The sequence below is a fragment of the Coregonus lavaretus genome, assembly GCF_964263955.1.
Source record: "Coregonus lavaretus genome assembly, chromosome: 20".
Classification (NCBI taxonomy): Eukaryota; Metazoa; Chordata; class Actinopteri; order Salmoniformes; family Salmonidae; genus Coregonus; species Coregonus lavaretus.
The window spans coordinates 27,644,641-27,669,169 of record NC_140007.1 but is presented as its reverse complement, the minus strand read 5'-3'; the positions used below and the strand labels follow the sequence as shown (position 1 = coordinate 27,669,169).

The 24,529-nt window shown below is 42.3% G+C and overlaps 2 protein-coding genes across 2 annotated transcripts; one reads left to right on the top strand and one right to left on the bottom strand.

Moving 5' to 3' along the window:
- Positions 1-2,635: 2,635 nt before the first annotated feature.
- On the bottom strand, positions 2,636-11,217 carry LOC311147554 (transcription factor E2F1-like). The gene is made up of 7 exons (XM_084184305.1): positions 9,815-11,217; positions 9,551-9,653; positions 9,210-9,429; positions 8,615-8,767; positions 6,793-6,907; positions 6,406-6,637; positions 2,636-4,128 (listed from the first exon to the last, which is right to left on the bottom strand). The coding sequence occupies exons 1-7, from the start codon at positions 10,058-10,060 to the stop codon at positions 3,893-3,895; spliced, it is 1,305 nt and encodes a 434-aa protein (XP_084040431.1). The 5' UTR covers positions 10,061-11,217; the 3' UTR covers positions 2,636-3,892.
- A 493-nt stretch (positions 11,218-11,710) lies between these two features.
- Positions 11,711-23,844, top strand: LOC311147533 (zinc finger protein 341-like). The gene is made up of 15 exons (XM_084184283.1): positions 11,711-11,768; positions 12,228-12,338; positions 15,939-16,129; positions 16,394-16,543; positions 17,121-17,324; positions 17,450-17,633; positions 17,767-17,860; positions 17,983-18,242; positions 21,364-21,554; positions 21,762-21,970; positions 22,137-22,233; positions 22,314-22,446; positions 22,539-22,650; positions 22,814-22,884; positions 23,031-23,844. Exons 1-15 carry the CDS (start codon positions 11,738-11,740, stop codon positions 23,516-23,518), a joined length of 2,526 nt encoding a protein of 841 aa, XP_084040409.1. The 5' UTR covers positions 11,711-11,737; the 3' UTR covers positions 23,519-23,844.
- The last annotated feature ends 685 nt before the right edge of the window (positions 23,845-24,529 follow it).

The window sequence follows — 24,529 nt, the reverse complement described above, 5'->3', positions numbered from 1 at the left end:
CACATCTTTCTAGCTGATTTACACGCTGAAGCTATGTTGCACTTGGTGACCTCTGACTGTTTCATCCTAACATCGTTGGTGCCGACGTGGATAACAATATCTCTATACTCTCTACACTCGCCAGTTTTAGCTTTAGCCAGCACCATCTTTAGATTAGCCTTAACGTCGGTAGCCCTGCCCCCTGGTAAACAGTGTATGATCGCTGGGTGATTCGTTTTAAGTCTAATACTGCGGGTAATGGAGTCGCCAATGACTAGGGTTTTCAATTTGTCAGAGCTAATGGTGGGAGCCTTCGGCGTCTCAGACCCCGTAACGGGAGGAGTAGAGACAAGAGAAGACTCAGACTCCGACTCGCTACATAATGGGGAAAACCGGTTGAAAGTTTCTGTCGGCTGAATGAGCGACACCGGTTGAGCATTCCGACAGTATTTCCCTCCAGAAGCCATGAGAAAGTTGTCCGGCTGCGGGGACTGTGCGGGGGGATTTATACTAACGTTACTATCTGTACTTACTGGTGGCACAGACGCTGTTTCTTCCTTTCCTACACTGAAATTACCCTTGCCTAACGATTGCGTCTGAAGCTGGGCTTGTAGCACAGCTATTCTCGCCGTAAGGCGATCGTTCTCCTGTATATTATGAGTACAGCGACTGCAATTAGAAGACATCATGTTAATGTTACTACTTAGCTTCGGCTGTTGAAGATGTTGACGAACCATGTCCAGATAAAGCGTCCGGAGTGAAAAAGTTGAATGAGGGAAAAAAGTTGCGATGGAAAAAAGAAAAATAAAGTAAAGTTGGCAGCAAAAACGCACAGGAAAATGACTCTTCTGTCTCGGGACATTCACTCCTTGGAGGAGAGCGCGCTTTTTCCCAGAATCACCCAGAATGCAAAGTGTCTGTCCATGACATAGACTGACCAGGTGAATCCAGGTGAAAGCTATGATTCCTTATTGATGTCACTTGTTAAATCCACTTAAATTAGTGTAGATGAAGTCGAGAGGACAGGTTAAAGAAGGATCTTTAAGCCTTGAGACAATTGGGACATGGATTGTGTATGTGTGCCATTCAGAGGGTGAATGGGCAAGACCAAAAATATAAGTGCCTTTGAACGGGGTATGGTAGGTGTCAGGTGCACCGGTTTGAGTGTGTCAAGAACTGCAATGCTGCTGGGTTTTTCACACTCAACAGTTTCCCGTGTGTGTCAAGAATGGTCCACCACCCTACGGACATCCAGCCAACTTGACACAACTGTGGGAAGCATTGGAGTCAACATGGGCCAGCATCACTGTGGAACGCTTGACACCTTGTAGAGTCCATGCCCAACAAATCGAGGCTGTTCTGAGGGCAAAAGGGGGAGAACTCAATATTCGGAAGGTGTTCCTAATGTTTTGTACGCTCAGTGAAAGAACAAAATAAAGCACATTAAAACTCAGAGGGAGTGACACTTAAATTATTTATATTTTGAACCAGGGTTTGAGATTAAATTCTGAAAGGCACTTGCCGATCAGGAAAGTCAGGAGTATTTTTTTGGTTACCTGATATTAATTATAATTTGTGGTCCTCTGTAGCTCAGCTGGTAGAGCACGGCGCTTGTAACGCCAAGGTAGTGGGTTCGATCCCCGGGACCACCCATACACAAAAAATGTATGCACGCATGACTGTAAGTCGCTTTGGATAAAAGCATCTGCTAAATGGCATATTATTAATTAATTAATAATTTGCCCGAAAATTTAAATTAGCTATTTACACGCAGAAGTGTCATTTATTGCCATATACAGTGAGGTCCAGAATTATTGGCACCCTTGATAAAGATGAGCTATTTTTTTTATAATTATTATATTATTTTATACTAACACAATTGCTCAGATAGAGATTTTGTTTAACAAGTAATATTTTTTTATCTCAAAAAGATAGGACAAAATGATTGGCACCCGTTTTCAATACCTTTCAATACCTCACCTTGCGAGAATAACTGCACAGAGCCTTTTTCAAAATATTTATACGATTGGAGAACACATTTGGACGGATCTTAGACCATTCCTCAATACAGAATCTTTCCAGATCCTTAATATCCTCCGTCTGCTCTTATGGACTGCTCTCTTCAATTCAGACCACAGGTTTTCAATGGGGTTCAAGTCCAGAGACTGAAATGGCCATTGCAAAATGTTGATTTTGTTGTCAATTAACCATGTCTTTGTGGATTTTGATGTGTGCTTGGAGCTATTGTCTTGCTGGAAGATCCACTTGCAGCCAAGTTTCAGCCTCCTGGTAGAGGTTACTAGAATTTTGGCTAAAATGTCCTGGTACAGGGTAGAGTTCATGATGTCGTTGACCTTAACAAAGGCCCCATGACCAGTGGAAGCAAATTAAGCTCTTCCACCAAAACAATAACCCCAAGCCTGCCTGTCATCTACAAGGGAGGAATCAGAAAGATCAGTACTGGAATTCTTTGTATTTTGTTTGTAAGAATATTCTCAATGCAGGTTCAACTTGCCCGACTGTCATAAATGCCATCAATTGTCTGTCTTACACTTAAACAATGGGAAGGAACCAGAGAGATGTTTTAGGCTAATGGAACTCTTCACAGTTCGTTTGTTTTTTAATTTATTTTTTAATCACCTGCCCAATGTGGCAACTTCAGATGTTTTTATTCTTCAAAAAAACTAACTTGATACAAAGGACATGCTGATAAACCACTCGGTGGATTGGTACAAGTAATTATTTTCACCAGTGAATTTGTAGGAAAAAAGTTCATTTTGTAATATTGTTATAAAACAAAGCGCTGAACAAAGTGAAATTGACTGCAGAGTTAGTTTCCCTTAAGCGCTGTTAACACAGTGGCTGAATTCTCAAGTATAGTAGCCTGATGGCCCCCAAATAGTAGTAATCAACAACTTGCTGTTAAGAAATGCAAATCTAACACTTGCATACAAACAACTAAATTATAGACACAGCATAACACCTGAATTGAATCCATCCACCAGAATTTTTTTTATAAGGCACTGCATAAGTCCTGCAGAAAAGGAGTTGTGATGAGGTTCATGATAAGGACAAACTGATACTGTATGACTGACAATCAACCAAATGTATAGCCTGGTAAAACAATATATTCAAACTGTAGACCAATATGGACAGGTTTTAAAAGGGATAAGATTCTCTTATTGGTAATTAGATTACCAAACGGATCTCATCAATATTAAAAGGAAAGGTTCACCCATTTTGAATGTTCTTTCGTTTTTGTGCATCTTAAGCTTGAACGGCAATAGCTCAGATACACATGAAAACATGAAAGGACCCCGGGAATCGATAGAACATCGCTCAGAGATGCACAAAAACGATAGAACATTCAAAATGGTGAATCTTTCCTTTAAGGCATGACATCCCAACTGCCCCCATCCCAAACTTCATCTATAAAACAGTTAGGTCTCTTAACCTACGTAGGCTATATCCTGCCATTACCATTGGCCAACATACTGTATGACTTCTTAAAATGTATCTGAAACCCAACTCTTACTGGAAAAGTCTGGCTCTTCCTTACACCTGAGACTATGGCAAAAATGCCTACCTAATATAACATATTCAGCATTAGCTTACATGCTAATATTCGAGCTGATAATCACAAGTCCATATCCCACAAGTACACCTGCAAAAACCACTTTAAAAAAAAAAAAAAAACATTCTTGGTACAAAAACATTATCTGTATAGAAATAAATTAAATAGCCATCTAAAGCTAAACTCTTTTGCTAGACGACTTAAGTGCCATTACTGTTTGTGCTGTACAATTCTGTATTATAGCCACATGGGTATACTTCTTTCTTCAGAGGGTATTGGGTGTTTCCATAGAGATACAACCTCATTCTCCTTCTGTGGGTGTTTCTCTCCACCCCATCCTCAGAACTCTTGTGGGGTGAAGTTTCCAAAGTCAGAGTCAAACAGTTCAGTGATGCCCTCGTGCTCGTCTAGGCCAAAGTGGTAGTCGTGGCTTTGTGGAGGGGACAGGTTGATGAACCCGTCCAGTGGGTTACCAAGGCACTCCCCACTGAGGAAGTCAGAGGACGACAGGGGTGAAAGGTCAAATTCCGGCAGCACTCCCAGGTTGGGGAACGGGTCACATTCCAGGACTGCTCCTGTAAAGAAAAATGGAAATTCAGTTTTAGTGACCACGGCTAATAGCCATTGAGGAACGTTAAAGAACGACTGAACGCACCGATTCTGTATGGGTTTCTCATTATGAAAAACAAGATTTCAGTCTTTGGAGTGTGGTTCTGTGTGGCAGTTACTGATGTTTGTCCCCCATGAGACACCATAGGAACAAAGCCAGTATCACTTCCTCAAAATAGTCAGAATGAATCTACAGCGCATTCTGAAAATATTCAGACCCCTTGACTTTTTCCACATTTTGTTACGTTACATCCTTATTCTAAAATTGATTAAATCGTTTTTTTTATATATCCTCATACAGTTGAAGTCGGAAGTTTACATGCACCTTTGTCAAATACATTTAAACTCAGTTTTTCACAATTCCTGACATTTAATCCTAGTAAAAATTCCCTGTCTTAGGCCAGTTAGGATCACCACTTTATTTTAAGAATGTGAAATGTCAGAATAACAGTAGAGAATGATTTATTTCAGCTTTTATTTATTTATTTCATCACATTCCCAGTGGGTCAGAAGTTTACATACACTCAATTAGTATTTGGTAGCATTGCCTTTAAATTGTTTAACTTGGGTCAAACGTGTCGGGTAGCCTTCCACAAGCTTCCCACAATAAGTTGGGTGAATTTTGGCCCATTCCTCCTGACAGAGCTGGTGTAACTGAGTCAGGTTTGTAGGCCTCCTTGCTCGCACACGCTTTTTCAGTTCTGCCCACAAATGTTCTATAGGGTTGAGGTCAGGCCTTTGTGATTGCCACTCCAATACCTTGACTGTTGTCCTTAAGCCATTTTGCCACAACTTTGGAAGCATGCTTGGGGTCATTGTCCATTTGGAAGACCCATTTGCGACCAAACTTTAACTTCCTGACTGATGTCTCCTTCAATATATCCACATAATTTTCCTTCCTCATGATGCCATCTATTTTGTGAAGTGCACCAGTCCTTCCTGCAGCAAAGCACCCCCACAGCATGATGCTGCCACCCCCGTGCTTCACGTTGGGATGGTGTTCTTCGGCTTGCAAGCGTTCCCCTTTTTCCTCCAAACATAACGATGGTCATTATGGCCAACAGTTCTATTTTTGTTTCATCAGACCAGAGGACATTTCTCCAAAAAGTACGATCTTTGTCCCCATGTGCAGTTGCAAACCGTAGTTTGGCTTTTTTATGACGGTTTTGGAGCAGTGGCTTCTTCCTTGCTGAGCGGCCTTTCAGGTTGTCGATATAGGACTTGTTTTACTGTGGATATACAGTGAGGGAAAAAAGTATTTGATCCCCTGCTGATTTTGTACGTTTGCCCACTGACAAAGAAATGATCAGTCTATAATTTTAATGGTAGGTTTATTTGAACAGTGAGAGACAGAATAACAACAATAAAAAATCCAGAAGAACGCATGTCAAAAATGTTATAAATTGATTTGCATTTTAATGATGGAAATAAGTATTTAACCCCCTCTCAATCAGAAAGATCTCTGGCTCCCAGGTGTCTTTTATACAGGTAACGAGCTGAGATTAGGAGCACACTCTTAAATGTTTTGGTACCCTTTTGCTCTGACATGCACTGTCAACTGTGGGACCTTATATAGACAGGTGTGTGCCTTTCCAAATCATGTCCAATCAATTGAATTTACCACAGGTGGCCTCCAATCAAGTTGTAGAAACATCAAGGATGATCAATGGAAACAAGATGCACCTGAGCTCAATTTTGATTCTCATAGCAAAGGGTCTGAATACTTATGTAAATAAGATATTTCAGTTTTGTATTTTTAATTAATTTGCAAATATTTCTAAAAACCTGTTTTTGCTTTGTCATTATGGGGTATTATGTGTAGATTGATGTGGGAAAACATGTATTTATTCCATTTTAGAATAAGGCTGTAACATAACAAAATGTGGAAAGAGTCAAGGGGTCTGAATACTTCCGAATGCACTAAGACAACTCAAGAAATCAGTAATTAATTGTGACGTTTTTGCCGAGGTTTAAGTCGGGCAATTTAAATCTAGCTAAGGTGTTTGTTGCAGTATTTCTCAAGTTAAAAAATGTGACACGTGTTGTCTTATGTAAACAAAGTGCAATACGCTGCGCTGCTTGGTAGTCTGTCTCACTGTGTGTGTTTGACTAATATTGATGCCCATAGGCTGTTTTCTATCAGATAAGTTGTTTATTGCCTTCAGTTGCACTCTATTGGATTTCTGGAAGAAATCTCAGACATTCCTGAACCTATCAGGGTGACACTAGTGAGAGCAGCTTACCCGCTTCACGAAACAATGGCAGTGGAGAGGAGTTCTGTTGGGACACAGCTGTTGACGATGTCGTTTCCTGTGTGGAGCTGCACGGTGGTTGTTCTGCAGGCTGGGGCATTATCTGATCTGTGGCTTTAGAAGGGCTGATGCCTGTCACTGGGCTGCAGACACCAGAAATGTCCTCTGGACACAGGAAGACATCAATGGGACCCTGAGTGCTCTTCAGGGAGACCTGATACCCCTGCCAGAAGACAACAAAGGAATAATTTATTGAAACAGAGAGGATACAAATCAATAGTTCTGGTTGGTGTGTAAACCACATTAGCTGGAATACAGTATTTGGTCCAGAAAATAGTCTTGAGCAAGCATCCATTGTTCTATTATCCTCCCACATACCTCACTGGGCTCTGAGACTTGCATCTGGGTCTCTGGAGGGGCTCTGATAACCATCACCAGCTGGTCAGGAGAGTCAAAAGACTTCCGTAGATCCTGGCACATCAAATAACCCAGCGTGCTATTATGTTAAAGAAAAAACACTGCCCTATAATGCATATTGAAATACATACAGTGGGGGGGGAAAGTATTTAGTCAGCCACCAATTGTGCAAGTTCTCCCACTTAAAAAGATGAGAGAGGCCTGTAATTTTCATCATAGGTACACGTCAACTATGACAGACAAATTGAGGAAAAAAATTCCAGAAAATCACATTGTAGGATTTTTAATGAATTTATTTGCAAATTATGGTGGAAAATAAGTATTTGGTCACCTACAAACAAGCAAGATTTCTGGCTCTCACAGACCTGTAACTTCTTCTTTAAGAGGCTCCTCTGTCCTCCACTCGTTACCTGTATTAATGGCACCTGTTTGAACTTGTTATCAGTATAAAAGACACCTGTCCACAACCTCAAACAGTCACACTCCAAACTCCACTATGGCCAAGACCAAAGAGCTGTCAAAGGACACCAGAAACAAAATTGTAGACCTGCACCAGGCTGGAACGACTGAATCTGCAATAGGTAAGCAGCTTGGTTTGAAGTAATCAACTGTGGGAGCAATTATTAGGAAATGAAAGACATACAAGACCACTGATCATCTCCCTCGATCTGGGGCTCCACGCAAGATCTCACCCCATGGGGTCAAAATGATCACAAGAACGGTGAGCAAAAATCCCAGAACCACACGGGGGGACCTAGTGAATGACCTGCAGAGAGCTGAGACCAATGTAACAAAGCCTACCATCAGTAACACACTACGCCGCCAGGGACTCAAATCCTGCAGTGCCAGACGTGTCCCCCTGCTTAAGCCAGTACATGTCCAGGACCGTCTGAAGTTTGCTAGAGTGCATTTGGATGATCCAGAAGAGGATTGGGAGAATGTCATATGGTCAGATGAAACCAAAATATAACTTTTTGGTAAAAACTCAACTCGTCGTGTTTGGAGGACAAAGAATGCTGAGTTGCATCCAAAGAACACCATACCTACTGTGAAGCATGGGGGTGGAAACATCATGCTTTGGGGCTGTTTTTCTGCAAAGGGACCAGGACGACTGATCCGTGTAAAGGAAAGCATGAATGGGGCCATGTATCGTGAGATTTTGAGTGAAAACCTCCTTCCATCAGCAAGGGCATTGAAGATGAAACGTGGCTGGGTATTTCAGCATGACAATGATCCCAAACACACCGCCTGGGCAACGAAGGAGTGGCTTCGTAAGAAGCATTTCAAGGTCCTGGAGTGGCCTAGCCAGTCTCCAGATCTCAACCCCATAGAAAATCTTTGGAGGGAGTTGAAAGTCCGTGTTGCCCAGCGACAGCCCAAAACATCACTGCTCTAGAGGAGATCTGCATGGAGGAATGGGCCAAAATACCAGCAACAGTGTGTGAAAACCTTGTGAAGACTTACAGAAAACATTTGACCTGTGTCATTGCCAACAAAGGGTATATAACAAAGTATTGAGAAACTTTTGTTATTGACCAAATACTTATTTTCCACCATAATTTGCAAATAAATTCATTAAAAATCCTACAATGTGATTTTCTTTTCTCATTTTGTCTGTCATAGTTGACGTGTACCGATGACGAAAATTACAGGCCTCTCTCATCTTTTTAAGTGGGAGAATTTGCACAATTGGTGGCTGACTAAATACTTTTTCCCCACTGTACAGTAGATACAAAAAGCACAGACACACAAACAGAAAGACAGACAAGACACAAAAGGATATTTCTTGTTCTGGGTATCCTCAGTGAGGAGTCTGAGCTGGAGGTTACACTTGGTAATGAGCTCATCCAGTTTCTCCTCCGCCTGTGTCAAGTCAGAGACCTCTTTCTGTAGGTCCTGGTAACGGGAAACAGATGCTCCATCAATGCGGTTCCCCCTGTCACAAACAGAATGTTAGGATAATGGAAAAAAAGTGTTGCTAATACACATATCCTGTGGAATCACTGATGATGTGGTGTATGTATTGAATGATATTTGGGCTCCCGATTGGCGCAGCAGTCTAAGGCACTGCATCTCAGTGATTGAGGCATCACTACAGACCCCCTGGTTCGATTCCAGGCTGTATCACAACCGGCCGTGATTGGGAGTCCCATAGGGCGGCACACAATTGGCCCAGCATCGTCTGGGTTTGGCCGGTGTAGACTGTCATTGTAAATAAGAATTTGTTCTTAACTGACTTGCCTAGTTAAATAAAGATAAAATAAAAAATATAATAAATATCTGTAGAGGCCAGCACAATAAGGATTCTAAGCCAGAAAGGCCAGAACACACTTTTGATATTGTCATACTGTATGTACAGTATGAGAGTTCAGACTTACAGCCATTGTATGTTGTTCTTTGATTTCTTAGAGATGAGCTGGATACCCTCCAGGACATTGGTGATGTCATAGATGCGTCTCTTCTGCACTTCCAGGACCTGCGAGGCCCAGTTGAGGTCCACCACCCCGTCAGGAGACTGGGCTAGCAGGTCCAAGAAGCGCTTGGTGGTCAGGTTCAAAGATGTATCATAGCGAGACTTCTCTGTCGAAGGCTTTGGAACTGAGAGAAGGACACAATAAGGAAAATAATTTTATTGTCTTTGGCCAAAATTATAATAGTTACAACTGAATTAAAATGAATAGTTATATTTGAATTGTGAATGTAGAACAGGGGGCTGTACCTCTGGGTGGTGCTGGTGTGGACGTTGGGGCCCTCCCAAGAGAAGGTGGGCGAGAGGTGCTCACATACTGGTGATCACTGTCCAAGTCCAGCTTCCTCTTCACCTGAAACACAAGTTATGGGGGGGTGCTAAAAAGTTAGTATGGATGCTACAGATCATTCTCTCACACATACACACTTTCTGTAGTCATTGTACAGGGATAACTTTACATCATATTCACACCCCGGCCAACACCCATATCAAAATGGTCAGTTAACTACCTACCGGAGGTCGTCCCAGAGTTGGCAGTCGCTGGTCCTGGACCACATCCTCAGGGCCTTGGGGGGTAGCGAACAGGAGGATCTCTCCAGTGTTGCTGGGGACAGCTGAGTTTAAGCCCACATTGCTGGGGGTGGAAATGATGACTATCCTGTGGTCCTTGGCTAGGTCAATACTCCCAGCATTCAAAAGAGACTCAAAGTCTGCCAAAAGATCCTCCGAAGTCTGACCTGATACTAGTGCCTCTGACATTGCACACACAACTGGGGTGCTCTAGTTCCCTAAATTGTGTTTTGGGGCAGAATTCAAGTCCAATGGCTTGATATGCTACTATCAGCACCTTCTGACACAAGTCATCTCTAATGTATGTGAATAATAGTGCAAACGTATTAGAAGAGTTGACCTACAAATACTGAGATTAAGCATGTATAATATTAACATTAGCTTGCTGACAATAAAGCTTCAACAACTAAAACGAACAAAATCAAAAATGCATGGTAATGTATGGTGGTGCTTCCTAACAATTAACAATTATCCAGTTATAAAATAACGTTAGAGACAGTTGTTGCGCTTTCTGACAGCTGCAGTCTAGCAGACAGTAGTTACAGTCCGTAACTATACAAGATAAATTGTTGTATTGAATAATGTTTCTATAGCTTACAAAAGTGAAATAAACATGCACGAATGTTAGCTAGCGTGCTAACTGGCTGCTAGCTTTTCTATGCAATCTATTGTTTTCATCTTTACAATGAGTGTGCGGTGAGGCCTGGCCACATCTAGCAACTACTTTCCCTTTGTCAATTGCTAATTAGTTAGCTAACGTTGGTTGACATCAAAATAACTTTCGTTCGGTACAGTTTGTAAAGCTAATAATTTGCTTACTGTGTCGCTAGCGAGCAGAGTTCCTTGAATACTGCATCCAACGACCTAGAAAAACTTAGCTACTGTAGTTAGCTACCTAGCTGGTATTGTAAAGGGGTTGTGTTCGCTTTAGGGTTAGGATGGGACAGAAGACACAAGCCAACTCAGTTTCAGACGTAATTTACCAGCAACATATTAACTATAAACAAATCAGCAACCTAAATAGCGTTTACTCTTCCTAACGCAATATTGCACTAACATGAACTTTTATTTCAGCTACCTTGGAAGAATAACTGGATGTATTATGCATCCTTTCAAATGACAATTAGGGCACGTTGGAATGCTAGCTACCTACAGTAATGTTACTAGCCAACTCAGTTCTTCACCTTCTCGTTTTGGTTAGCATACCCTGGAATCAATCCAACAAAACCGAAAGAATGGCAAATATTCCCAAAAAAATCAACATATCCGATAAACGAATTATATGGATCCTCTTGCTGATCACCTTGACTGAAGTCCATCCATAAAAATTATAATCTGAGCGCCAAATCGACTGTGTTATTGTTGTTATTGTTCCAGCTGATCAGAACAAGGGTTGATGTTTACGCGCCAAATATTTTTGCCGCGAAACATGCACGTGCATGAATATCACGATTTCAATTGGTTGAGCGAATGCGCCCCTCGAACGTCAGAATTTCCCAGACTTGTCATTGGCTCCATGAAGTGCCACTCTCTGTGATGCCACGCTTTTCATTGTTATGAATGGGAAAACATGTTTTTGGCTAATAGATAAAATGTGAGAAAGTGTACCTTTGAATATATCATGAGTTATTTGATTAGCTTTATTCTTTGGTAACTATTTTGTGAAGCAAATTGAGAGGGGAGATGAATGAGTTAATGTCTGACTTGGGATCAGCCTTTCCTACCCGAATCCTTAACTAAAAATAGAAGACCAAAACTGTTGAAACTGGCCCTGGACCAGTTGTTGGGCGGAGAGAATCCGCCCACATAACGTTATCGGATACGCAGTCGTGTTCATCGAGCGCCTACACACAGAAGAACTACAAGATGGCGCAGGCTATATTTGAAGTCCTGGAAGGTATCGACACATTGATCATATTCACACTTTTAATTTAACAACATATGAATGGGTTGTAAGACAACGTTTTCTGGAAAAAGTGAGGTTATTTTGGGTTATCTAGGAGGTGTAATTATGTCAATGTGATATGATAAAGGACAATTTATATAATAATCGATGCCAGAGAGCTAGCTAGTTATCATTTCGTTGAGTGGATTTGGATAATTTTGCGTGTGTTCTTTACATTTGCTTATGGTAATGCATAGCTATTTCCTTGGTTTGGTGATTCTTTGAGAAGAGGGAGTATGTCGCATTGAAACAATAGCCACTTGCGCTACAACCCACTGAGAGACTTGCTTGTTGTCGGAATAGAAGTGGCGCACCAATCCTATTTTGATTTGTTCCTGTCGTACTACTCTATGGTATATCATCACCATGATCTGCACCGTTCTGACCTCCAGATCAATTATTCTCTTCCAGGGATGGACAACCAGACAGTCCTGGCTGTCCAGTCTCTGTTGGATGGCCAGGGAGGTGTCTCTGACCCAAACAACCAGAACGTCTCAGGCTCATCTACCATTCAGGCAATGGGTGTGTGCGTCCCTCCACTTCCCTTTATCCTCTTAATTTTTGTCTGACTGCAATTTCTAATGTGTTGATCAGAGAAAACTAGGTACTACAGTAACTCAAAACAAGGGTGCATTCTGTATCTCCACTGATTGCAGTTGAAATAGTGAAGTGTTGATACACTGCCTTCAGAAAGTATTCATACCCCTTATTCCACATTTAGTTGTGTTACAGCTTGAATTCAAAATATATTATGTCTCACTCATCTACACACAATACCCCATAATGGCAAAAATGTTTTTAGAAATTGAAACAGAAATACAGAAATCTCATTTACAAAAGTATTCACATCCCTGAGTCAATACATGTTAGAATCAACTTTGGCAGCGATTACAGCTGTGAGTCTTTCTGGGTAAGTCTCTAAGAGCTTTGCACACCTGGATTGTACAATATTTGCACATTATTCTTTTTAGAATTCTTCAAGCTCTGTCAAGTTGGTTGTTGATCATTGCTAGACATCCATTTTCAAGTCTTGCCATAGATTTTAAAGCAGATTTAAGTCAAAACTATAACTAGGCCCCTCCGGAACAGTCAATGTCATCTTGGTAAGCAACTCCAGTTTATATTTGGCCTTGTGTTTTAGGTTATTGTCCTGCTGAAAGGGGAATTTGTCTCCCAGTGTCTGTTGGAAAACAGACTGAACCAGGTTTTCCTCTAGGATTTTGCCTGTGCTTTGCTCTATTCTGTTTCTTTTTATCCAAAAAAAAAACTCCCTAGTCCTTGCTGATAACAAGCATACCCATAACATGATGCAGCCACCACCATGCTTGAAAATATGGAGATTGGTACTCAGTGATGTGTTGTATTGCAAACAGGATGCATGTTTTGGAATATTCATATTCTGTACACACTTCCTTATTTTCACTTTGTCATTTAGGTTAGTATTGTGGAATAAGTACAGTGTCCATAATAAGTATATAGGTTATAGGTTGAGAGCTTTTCTGAAAGAGCACAGTTAGAAAAATATGGCATATAGAAGCAAACCAGATGGACATCATGAAAATGATCGGAGGAAGTTCAGGAGTAAAAATAAACAAAATATAATTATTGTAGAATTTGACTGTGTCCATAAAATGTATATAGTACATATGGGCTGGAAGTAGAGGCCTACGCGTTGTTGTTCACTAGTTTACTCCAATTGGGGAAGCGGTGGTGGGGTTGGAAAGTAATGAAGGGAAAAATAATTTAAAAAAGGATATGTGTGTGTGTATGGATGTATGTACAGTGGGGAGAACAAGTATTTGATACACTGCCGATTTTGCAGGTTTTCCTACTTACAAAGCATGTAGAGGTCTGTAATTTTTATCATAGGTACACTTCAACTGTGAGAGACGGAATCTAAAACAAAAATCCAGAAAATCACATTGTATGATTTTTAAATAATGAATTTGCATTTTATTGCATGACATAAGTATTTGATCACCTACCAACCAGTAAGAATTCCGGCTCTCACAGACCTGTTAGTTTTTCTTTAAGAAGCCCTCCTGTTCTCCACTCATTACCTGTATTAACTGCACCTGTTTGAACTCGTTACCTGTATAAAAGAGACCTGTCCACACACTCAATCAAACAGACTCCAACCTCTCCACAATGGCCAAGACCAGAGAGCTGTGTAAGGACATCAGGGATAAAATTGTAGACCTGCACAAGGCTGGGATGGGCTACAGGACAATAGGCAAGCAGCTTGGTGAGAAGGCAACAACTGTTGGCGCAATTTATTAGAAAATGGAAGAGGTTCAAGAGGACGGTCAATCACCCTCGGTCTGGGGCTCCATGCAAGATCTCACCTCATGGGGCATCAATGATCATGAGGAAGGTGAGGGATCAGCCCAGAACTACACGGCAGGACCTGGTCAATGACCTGAAGAGAGCTGGGACCACAGTCTCAAAGAAAACCATTAGTAACACACTACGCCATCATGGATTAAAATCCTGCAGCGCACGCAAGGTCCCCCTGCTCAAGCCAGCGCATGTCCAGGCCCGTCTGAAGTTTGCCAATGACCATCTGGATGATCCAGAGGAGGAATGGGAGAAGGTCATGTGGTCTGATGAGACAAAAATAGAGCTTTTTGGTCTAAACTCCACTCGCCGTGTTTGGAGGAAGAAGAAGGATGAGTACAACCCCAAGAACACCATCCCAACCGTGAAGCATGGAGGTGGAAACATCATTCTTTGGGGATGCTTTTCTGCAAAGGGGACAGGACGACTGCACCGTATTGAGGGGAGGATGGATGGGGCCATGTATCGCGAGATCTTGGCCAACAACCTACTTCCCTCAGGAAGAGCATTGAAGATGGGTCTTGGCTGGGTCTTCCAGCAGGACAACGACCTGAAACACACAGCCAGGGCAACTAAGGAGTGGCTCCGTAAGAAGCATCTCAAGGTCCTGGAGTGGCCTAGCCAGTCTCCAGACCTGAACCAAATAGAAAATCTTTAGAGGGAGCTGAAAATCCGTATTGCCCAGCGACAGCCCCGAAACCTGAAGGATCTGGAGAAGGTCTGTATGGAGGAGTGGGCCAAAATCCCTGCTGCAGTGTGTGCAAACCTGGTCAAGACCTACAGGAAACGTATGATCTCTGTAATTGCAAACAAAGATTTCTGTACCAAATATTAAGTTCTGCTTTTCTGATGTATCAAATACTTATGTCATGCAATAAAATGCAAATTAATTACTTAAAAATCATACAATGTGATTTTCTGGATTTTTGTTTTAGATTCCGTCTCTCACAGTTGAAGTGTACCTATGATCAAAATTACAGACCTCTACATGCTTTGTAAGTAGGAAAACCTGCAAAATCGGCAGTGTATCAAATACTTGTTCTCCCCACTGTATACTGTATACATACTGTATATGCGAGAGAAAAAAAACATATGGAGGATTGGAAGTGATGCAGACAATTACATTGATGGAAGTTACAATCTATCTGAAATATTAAAGCTGATCTACCCCCTAAAAAAAAAAAAAGAAAAAAAAAAGTACAATGTCCATCCTCAGTTTTTTCTTATTACAGCCATTAAACTGTGTAACTGTTTTAAAGTCACCGTTGGCCTCATGGTGAAATCCCTGAGAGGTTTCCTTCCTCTCCGGCAACTGAGTTAGGAAGGACGCCTGTATCTTTGTTGTGACTGGGTGTGTTGATACAACATCCAAAGTGTAATTAATAACTTTATCATGCTCAAAGGGATATTCAATGGCATTGGCAAACCTCCCTGGTCTTTGTGGTTGAATATGTGTTTGAAATTCACTGCTCAACTGAGGGACCTTACAGAGGGTTGTATGTGTGGGGTACAGAGATGAGGTAGTCATTCCACACTGTGGAAATCATGTTAAACAATATTATTGCACACAGTGAGTCCGTGCAACTTGTTATGTGACTTGTTGAGCACATTTTTACTCTTGAACATAATTCCACTTTGACATTATGGGGTATTGTGTGTAGGGTGGTGACATAATCTCAGTTTAATCTATTTTAAATTCAGGCTGTAATGCAACAAATTATGGAAAAAATCAAAGGGTGTGAATACTTTCTGAAGGCACTGTACATTCCCAATTGTTCTCTACAGATGATGAAGATGTCTTTCTTTGTGGGAAGTGCAAGAAACAGTTCAACTTATTGCCTGCCTTTATGACCCACAAGAGAGAGCAATGCCAGTCCAATGCCCCTTCCCTGTCTACAGTATCACTGGCATCTAGTAACGCCTACACCCCTGTGCCCTCCATTAGCTCTGTGCCACAGACCCCCGCCAACAGACAGGTGGGTACTGTACTACTGGCTTATGACGTATGATTTTGATTGGTAGCTAAGATGTTTTTTTATTACTTAGTCTCTTCCCACAGCGGCGCGCCATGAGTCTGGCAAAATAAACTAGTTACCGATCTCCTGTACTTACTGTATGGGCTGGGGACTATCATAGCATGCTCCAGAACTATCATAGCATGCTCCAGAACTATCATTCACTTGCAATGTAAATGCAATAATGTAGTCTTCCTTTTTTCTTTGTTTGGCCATCCACATCAGGTATCCACATACATCACAGTGCCTCCATCTCCTCTTACTCACACACTGGTCCAAGGCAATGTTTTAGTGAGTGATGATGTTCTGATGTCTGCCATCTCCGCTTTCACATCCATTGACCAACCCATGGCAGCAATGCAGCCCCCTATTCAGGTAAGTTGTTTTCATTCAATTAAGTATAGGGTTGCACAATTCCAGTAACTTCCCCAAGATTCCCTGGTTTTCCAGAAATCCAGTTTGGATGATTTGGGATTTCCCTGCTTATTGCCTAACAATTCCGGAAAGTTTCCCACCCAAGTTAACGGAACTTTGCATCCCCAATTAAGCTATTCTTCTCAGTAAGAAGTATATTCTTTCAGCCTTTATTCACTACATATCTTGTTTACCTTTCCTTCTTTTTCTTTTTTTTTCTTTGGGGGGGATGGATCAGCTTAATATTTCAGATAGATTGTATCTTCTATCAATGTAATTGTCTGCATCACTTCCAATCCCCCATGTTTTTTATATATATACTCCCTTTTATTACTTTTCAACCCCGCCATCCTTTCCCTACTTGGAGTAAGTTAGTGAACAACAATGCCCAGGCCTCTACTTCCGGTCTATACTTACTATCTACACCTTATGGACACAGTTAATTTTACAATAATTCTATTATAGATATATATATTTTGCTCCTGAACTTCTTCTACTCTCAACCTCTCCGATCATTTTCATTACCTTTCCTTCTTAGAGTAACCTGAGTATGCACACAGGTGCATCCTACCTTCAGCACCATCAGCAGTCCTCCCACTCTCTCCCACCCGGACAGTCTCAGCCTGTGCCATCCAGTGTCAGCAACTCAGTGGTCCAGGTCTACAGCGCAATGCCTCAAATGTCTGGGAGTGGTAGTGCAGAGATTCACACCCTGGGCTTGCAGCTGTTCCAATCTGTACAGGTGAGTTTTTACTAACAGAGAATGAGGAGGATGACAGACTTGTACTCTGCAGTGTTTGGGCAACTTCCTAAAGAGTTTGGCTCAGTAGTTCACTAACACAATGCGTGTATTATTTATGCCCACAGGTCCCCAGTCAGTGTGTGGAGAGCCAGTCATTCAACACTCCTCCAGTATACAGCCCGGGGAAGCAAGGCACCAAAACCAAAACCTGCAGCATCACTGCAAACCTAACTGAGCTTGGGGAGTTTGACAAAGTGATCATTCCTAAACGACCCAAAAATGGCAAGAAAGGCCAGAATGGAGCAGCGGGTATGATTTTGAAAACAAATGTCAATATACAGTACATATTGGTCTGATCCTAAAAAATATATTTTTACATTGTTTCTCATCATTGGCAAAATGAAATAATGTTGTCCGTTGTTCATATCCATTGGCTTTTCAGCAGAACAAATGAAAGGAAAGTCACAGAAGCTGAAGTGCAATTTCTGTGAAAAAGTATTCTCCAAAAACTTTGATCTCCAGCAACATATCAGAAGGTGAGCTTAACAAATCACATTTACCATTCAGCCCAAACAGAAAAGCAATATCAGTATGCATTGAATCTACCCAGGATAAGAAAATCATATGTTTTACATTATAATCTTTGATGTCTCTACAGTCATACAGGGGAGAAGCCTTTCCAGTGCATTGTATGTGGCCGGGCCTTTGCCCAGAAGTCTAATGTGAAGAAGCACATGCAGACACACAAAGTGTGGCCCTCGGGCGTGGCCAGTACGGTGTCCAGGCTGCCCAGTACGGTGTCCAGGCTGCCCAGTACGGTGTCCAGGCTGCCCATCACAGTCAAGGTGGTCCCACTGTGTGCAGAGGAGGTCATGGAGCAACAGGAGGAACAACAGCATGAGGAAGAGGAGCAGCCAGGTAATCATTTCACTGTGGAATCATTATTATTTCTCTATGGGCCATTGAGACCTTTTGAGGATGACATAGTGGTAATAAGTAATGATAACCAAAATCTTAAGTCAATGAAGTACACTACCGGTCAAAAGTTTTAGAACACCTACTCATTCAAGGGTTTTTCTTTATTTTTACTATTTTCTACATTGTAGAATAATAGTGAAGACATCAAAACTATGAAATAACACATATGGAATCATGTAGTAACCAAAAAAGTGTTAAACAAATCAAAATATATTTTATATTTGAGTTTCTTCAAATAGCTACCCTTTGACTTGATAACAGCTTTGCACACTCTTGGCATTCTCTCAACCAGCTTCACCTGGAATGCTTTTCCAACAGTCTTGAAGGAGTTCCCACATATGCTGAGCACTTGTTGGCTGCTTTTCCTTCACTCTGCACTCCGACTCATCCCAAACCATCTCAATTTGGTTGAGGTCGGGGGGATTGTGGAGGCCAGGTCATCTGATGCAGCACTCCATCACTCTCCTTTGTCTTGGTAAAATAGCCCTTACACAGCCTGGAAGTGTGTTGGGTCATTGTCCTGTTGAAAAACAAATTATAGTCCCACTAAGCCCAAACCAGATGGGATGGTGTTTCGCTGCAGAATGCTGTGGTAGCCATGCTGGTTAAGTGTGCCTTGAATTCTAAATAAATCACAGACAGTGTCACCAGCAAAGCACCCCCACACCATAACACCTCCTCCTCCATGCTTTACGGTGGGAAATACACATGTGGAGATCATCCGTTCACCCACACCGCGTCTCACAAAGACACGGCGGTTGGAATCAAAATTCTCAAATTTGGACTCCAGACCAAAGGACACATTTCCACCGGTCTAATGTCCATTGCTCGTGTTTCTTGGCCCAAGCAAGTCTCTTCTTATTATTGGTGTTTAGTAGTGGTTTCTTTGCAGCAATTCGACCATGAAGGCCTGATTCACACAGTCTCCTCTGAACAGTTGATGTTGAGATGTCTGTTACTTGAACTCTGTGAAGCATGTATTTGGGCTGCAATTTCTGAGGCTGGTAACTCTAATGAACTTATCCTCTGCAGCAGAGGTAACTCTGGGTCTTCCATTCCTGTGGCGGTCCTCATGAGAGCCAGTTTCATCATAGCGCTTGATGGTTTTTGCGACTGCACTTGAAGACTGCACAAAGTTCTTGACATTTTCCGTATTGACCTTCACGTCTTAAAGTAATGATGGACTGTTGTTTCTCCTCGCTTATTTGAGCTGTTCTTGCCACAATATATGGACTTGGTCTTTTACCAAATAGGGCTATCTTCTGTATACCCCCCCCTACTCGAAGGAGTAGGTGTTCTAAAACTTTTGACCAGTAGTGTACTTCATTGACATAAGATTTTGGTTATCATTACTTATTACCACTATGTCATCCAAACTTTTGACCGGTAGTGAATGTCATAATGTACAGTGGGGAGAACAAGTATTTGATACACTGCCGATTTTGCAGGTTTTCCTACTTACAAAGCATGTAGAGGTCTGTAATTTTTATCATAGGTACACTTCAACTGTGATCCAGAAAATCACATTGTATGATTTTTAAGTAATTTAATTTGCATTTTATTGCATGACATAAGTATTTGATCACCTACCAACCAGTAAGAATTCCGGCTCTCACAGACCTGTTAGTTTTTCTTTAAGAAGCCCTCCTGTTCTCCACTCATTACCTGTATTAACTGCACCTGTTTGAACTCGTTACCTGTATAAAAGACACCTGTCCACACACTCAATCAAACAGACTCCAACCTCTCCACAATGGCCAAGACCAGAGAGCTGTGTAAGGACATCAGGGATAAAATTGTAGACCTGCACAAGGCTGGGATGGGCTACAGGACAATAGGCAAGCAGCTTGGTGAGAAGACAACAACTGTTGGCGCAATTATTAGAAAATGGAAGAAGTTCAAGAGGACGGTCAATCACCCTCGGTCTGGGGCTCCATGCAAGATCTCACCTCGTGGGGCATCAATGATCATGAGGAAGGTGAGGGATCAGCCCAGAACTACACAGCAGGACCTGGTCAATGACCTGAAGAGAGCTGGGACCACAGTCTCAAAGAAAACCATTAGTAACACACTACGCCGTCATGGATTAAAATCCTGCAGCGCACGCAAGGTCCCCCTGCTCAAGCCAGCGCATGTCCAGGCCTGTCTGAAGTTTGCCAATGACCATCTGGATGATCCAGAGGAGGAATGGGAGAAGGTCATGTGGTCTAATGAGACAAAAATAGAGCTTTTTGGTCTAAACTCCACTCGCCGTGTTTGGAGGAAGAAGAAGGATGAGTACAACCCCAAGAACACCATCCCAACCGTGAAGCATGGAGGTGGAAACATCATTCTTTGGGGATGCTTTTCTGCAAAGGGGACAGGACGACTGCACCGTATTGAGGGGAGGATGGATGGGGCCATGTATCGCGAGGTCTTGGCCAACAACCTCCTTCCCTCAGTAAGAGCATTGAAGATGGGTCGTGGCTGGGTCTTCCAGCATGACAACGACCTGAAACACACAGCCAGGGCAACTAAGGAGTGGCTCCGTAAGAAGCATCTCAAGGTCCTGGAGTGGCCTAGCCTGTCTCCAGACCTGAACCCAATAGAAAATCTTTGGAGGGAGCTGAAAGTCCGTATTGCCCAGCGACAGCCCCGAAACCTGAAGGATCTGGAGAAGGTCTGTATGGAGGAGTGGGCCAAAATCCTTGCTGCATTGTGTGCAAACCTGGTCAAGACCTACAGGAAACGTATGATCTCTGTCTGTAATTGCAAACAAAGGTTTCTGTACCAAATATTAAGTTCTGCTTTTCTGATGTATCAAATACTTATGTCATGCAATAAAATGCAAATTAATTACTTAAAAAATCATACAATGTGATTTTCTGGATTTTTGTTTTAGATTCCGTCTCTCACAGTTGAAGTGTACCTATGATAACAATTACAGACCTCTACATGCTTTGTAAGTAGGAAAACCTGCAAAATCGGCAGTGTATCAAATACTTGTTCACCCCACTGTATGTATTATTAAGGGCCTAAGTATGTATTATAAATGTAGATTGTGTGCTGAATGTGTGTCCAGAAGCCCCAGGTAAGCCTGAGGAGAGAGACTGTGACAGCCTGGGTGATGGTCACGGCAAGCAGAACGGCCAGCAGGCCCAGACCAAGCAGATCATCCTGATCGACAGCTCCTACCAGTGCCAGTTCTGTGCCAGCAAGTTCAGCACCTACTTCCAGCTCAAATCTCACATGACCCAGCACAAAGGGGAGCAGGTGAGTCCACATGGCCAGAGGGAAGGATCTACCCAGAACAGTAATGAAGCACTCATGCACAAGTCTTATTATGCATATTATTTGGCAAACTTTTTTGTTCTCCTTTGCACAGGTATTCAAATAGAAATGTGATTGTGTCAGATGTCTTCCTTAAGAGCTCTGTTCTCACCACTAATCCTTCTAATGTTTCTTCCTGCTGTGTTTCAGGTATATAAGTGTGTAGTGAAGTCCTGTTCCCAGACGTTCCAGAAGCTGGATCTGTTCCTGGAGCACATCCGGACGCACCAGGAGCAGCTCACCTACCGCTGCCACCTGTGTAGCAAGGTGTTCCCCTCGCTGTTTGAGCTGGGGGTGCACCAGTACTCCCACTGCTTCTGTCCCCAGCAGAACCCACGCAAGGAGACCACTTTCTATAGGTCACCTTCACTATCTCCACTCTCCTAATTTGGCCATACTAATGCTTACAAAGTTCAGTCAATTGCTTTCTTTTCAGTGTGATCACAGCTTCTCTCAGTGTTTTATATGGCCTTCAGTTTGACCCCATGGGGTTAGTGGTTTCACCAGTGTTTCTTTCACACTCAGGTGCATGAAATGCCAAAGCCGGTACTCCACGCAAGAGGCCTTGGAGCAGCATTTGTTAACCGCCTCACATAACTTCCCCTGCCCACATTGCCAAAAGGTATGCTCTAGAAAAAATGTATGTCACTCGCTGCTATGTTAGGATTAAGTCACTCTAAATAATGCATATCTTTTTATCAGGTTTTTACTTGTGAGAGGTATTTCCGGCGGCACCTGCCCACACATGGTATCGGAGGGAGGTTCAAATGTCAGATATGTACAAAGTTCTTCAAAACAGAGCACTACCTCAAACTGCACACTCTTATCCACTCAGGTGAGGCATGCAGACACATTACCCCATGGTGCAAATAACTTTCACTCGGTTCTCTCTACTGTGCTTATGGCAACACTGTCATTTCATTGCAGGAGAAAAGCCATATAAATGTTCTGTTTGCGAGGCCATGTTCAACAGGAAGGACAAGGTGAAGAGGCACATGCTCATTCATGAGCCCTTTAAGAAATACAAATGTCCGTTTAGGTAAGTGAGGCTTCTGTTTTTCGAACAGATCATATGTGAGGCTATTTGGAAACCTGAGCCACAAAGGAATCCAATAAAAACCTGGGGATATCTTTTGACGTCAATGTAACAGAAAGCTCTGTTTTTTTATTGGTGTATTCAAAGCATTATTTTGTGCTTTCAGGACACATGTTGGCTGCACTAAAGAGTTTAACAGACCAGACAAGTTGAAGGCACACATACTGTCTCATTCTGGTGAGTATTTCCTGTCTGTTGTAGTAAATGATTAATACACCAATCACAGCTGTAAACATAATTTACCTTGTTGCAGCTCTTGACAGCCATTTAAAGTGAGGATTCAAAACAATTGAGAGCCATACTTTTATTTCTGTCGTCCCAAGGTATCAAGCCCTATAAATGTGGGTACTGCCAGAAAGCTTTCAGCAGAAGAGCCCACATGCTTGAGCACCAACGCTCACACACAAACAACTATCGTTTCCGCTGTGCCACCTGCAAAAAGGGCTTCACCCGACAGAAGTATTACAGAGACCACAAGTGCCCCATGGCAGGGGCTGCGGTGGAGAAGGACGGGGCAGAGAAAAGAGTGACGAGGAAGAGGCAGGGACACAGAACAGAGGGGAACCAGGGGTCAAATGGGAACCAGGAAGAGTCAGAGATTGAACAGAGCAGGGAAGAGGTGGATGAAAGGGAGGGGGAAGATGATGATGACGACGACGACGAGGAGGAGGAGGAGGAGGAGGAGGAGGAGGAGGATGATGAAGAGGAGGAGAGGATCAAGGACCCTCAGGCGATGATGTCAATTGTCCCAGTTGAGGATCAGTTGGAGGGAGGAGAGGCAGAGCAGGAGGAACACTTTGGAGACTGCTGAGTGGAGTGAGACTGGCTGGTTACAGCAGATTACCCATGTTTGTAGAGACAGTGGATTGAGGCCTGAGTTAGCCTGGGTACCAGTCTGTTTAGCTAACATTCCACTCCTTGTACTCCTTGTCATATGCCAAAGTTTAGCATGACAGGAGTGGAAAGATAGCTAAACAGACTGGTGCCAAGACTAGACCTGAGTTATTCAAGCAGAATCTTGAAAAGCTTGTCCTGAGACTACCTTTGCATGTGGAAGGGATATGAATCTCACTATATCCCTCCAATTAAATGAAAGGGGTGTCGATTATTTGTTTTATATTAAAACATTGAAGCTTGGCACTTTTTCCTTTCACAGTGATGATTGTTATTCAGAACAGTGAGTTACAGTGCCTTCAGAAAGTATTCACAACCCTTGACTTTTTCCAAATTTTGTGTTACACCCTGAATTTAAAATGGACTGTCTACACACAATACCCCATATTGTCAAAGAGGAATTGTTGAATTTTTTAAAATGAAAACCTGAAATGTCTTGAGTCAATAAGTATTCAACCCCTTTGTATGGCAAGTTCAGGAGTAAAAATGTGCTTAATAAGTAAAGTTCCATGGACTCACTCTGTGTGCAATAATAGTGTTTAACATAATTTATTTAATGACTACCTCATCTCTTTACCCCACACATACAATTATCTGTAAGGTCCCTCAGTCGAGCAGTAAATTTCAATCACAGATTGAACCACAAAGACCAGGGAGGTTTTCTAATGCCTCGCAAAGAAGGGCACCTATTGGTAGACGGGTAAAAAAAAACAAAAAAAACATTGAATATCCCTTTGAGCATGGTGAACTTATTAATACACTTTGGATGGAATATCAATACACCCAGTCACTACAAAGATACAGGCGTCCTTCCTAACTCTGCAGGAGAAGATGGAAACCGCTCAGGGATTTCACCATGAGGCCAATGGTGACTTTAAAACAGTTACAGAGTTTAATGGCTGAGATAGGCGAAAACTGGGGATGGATC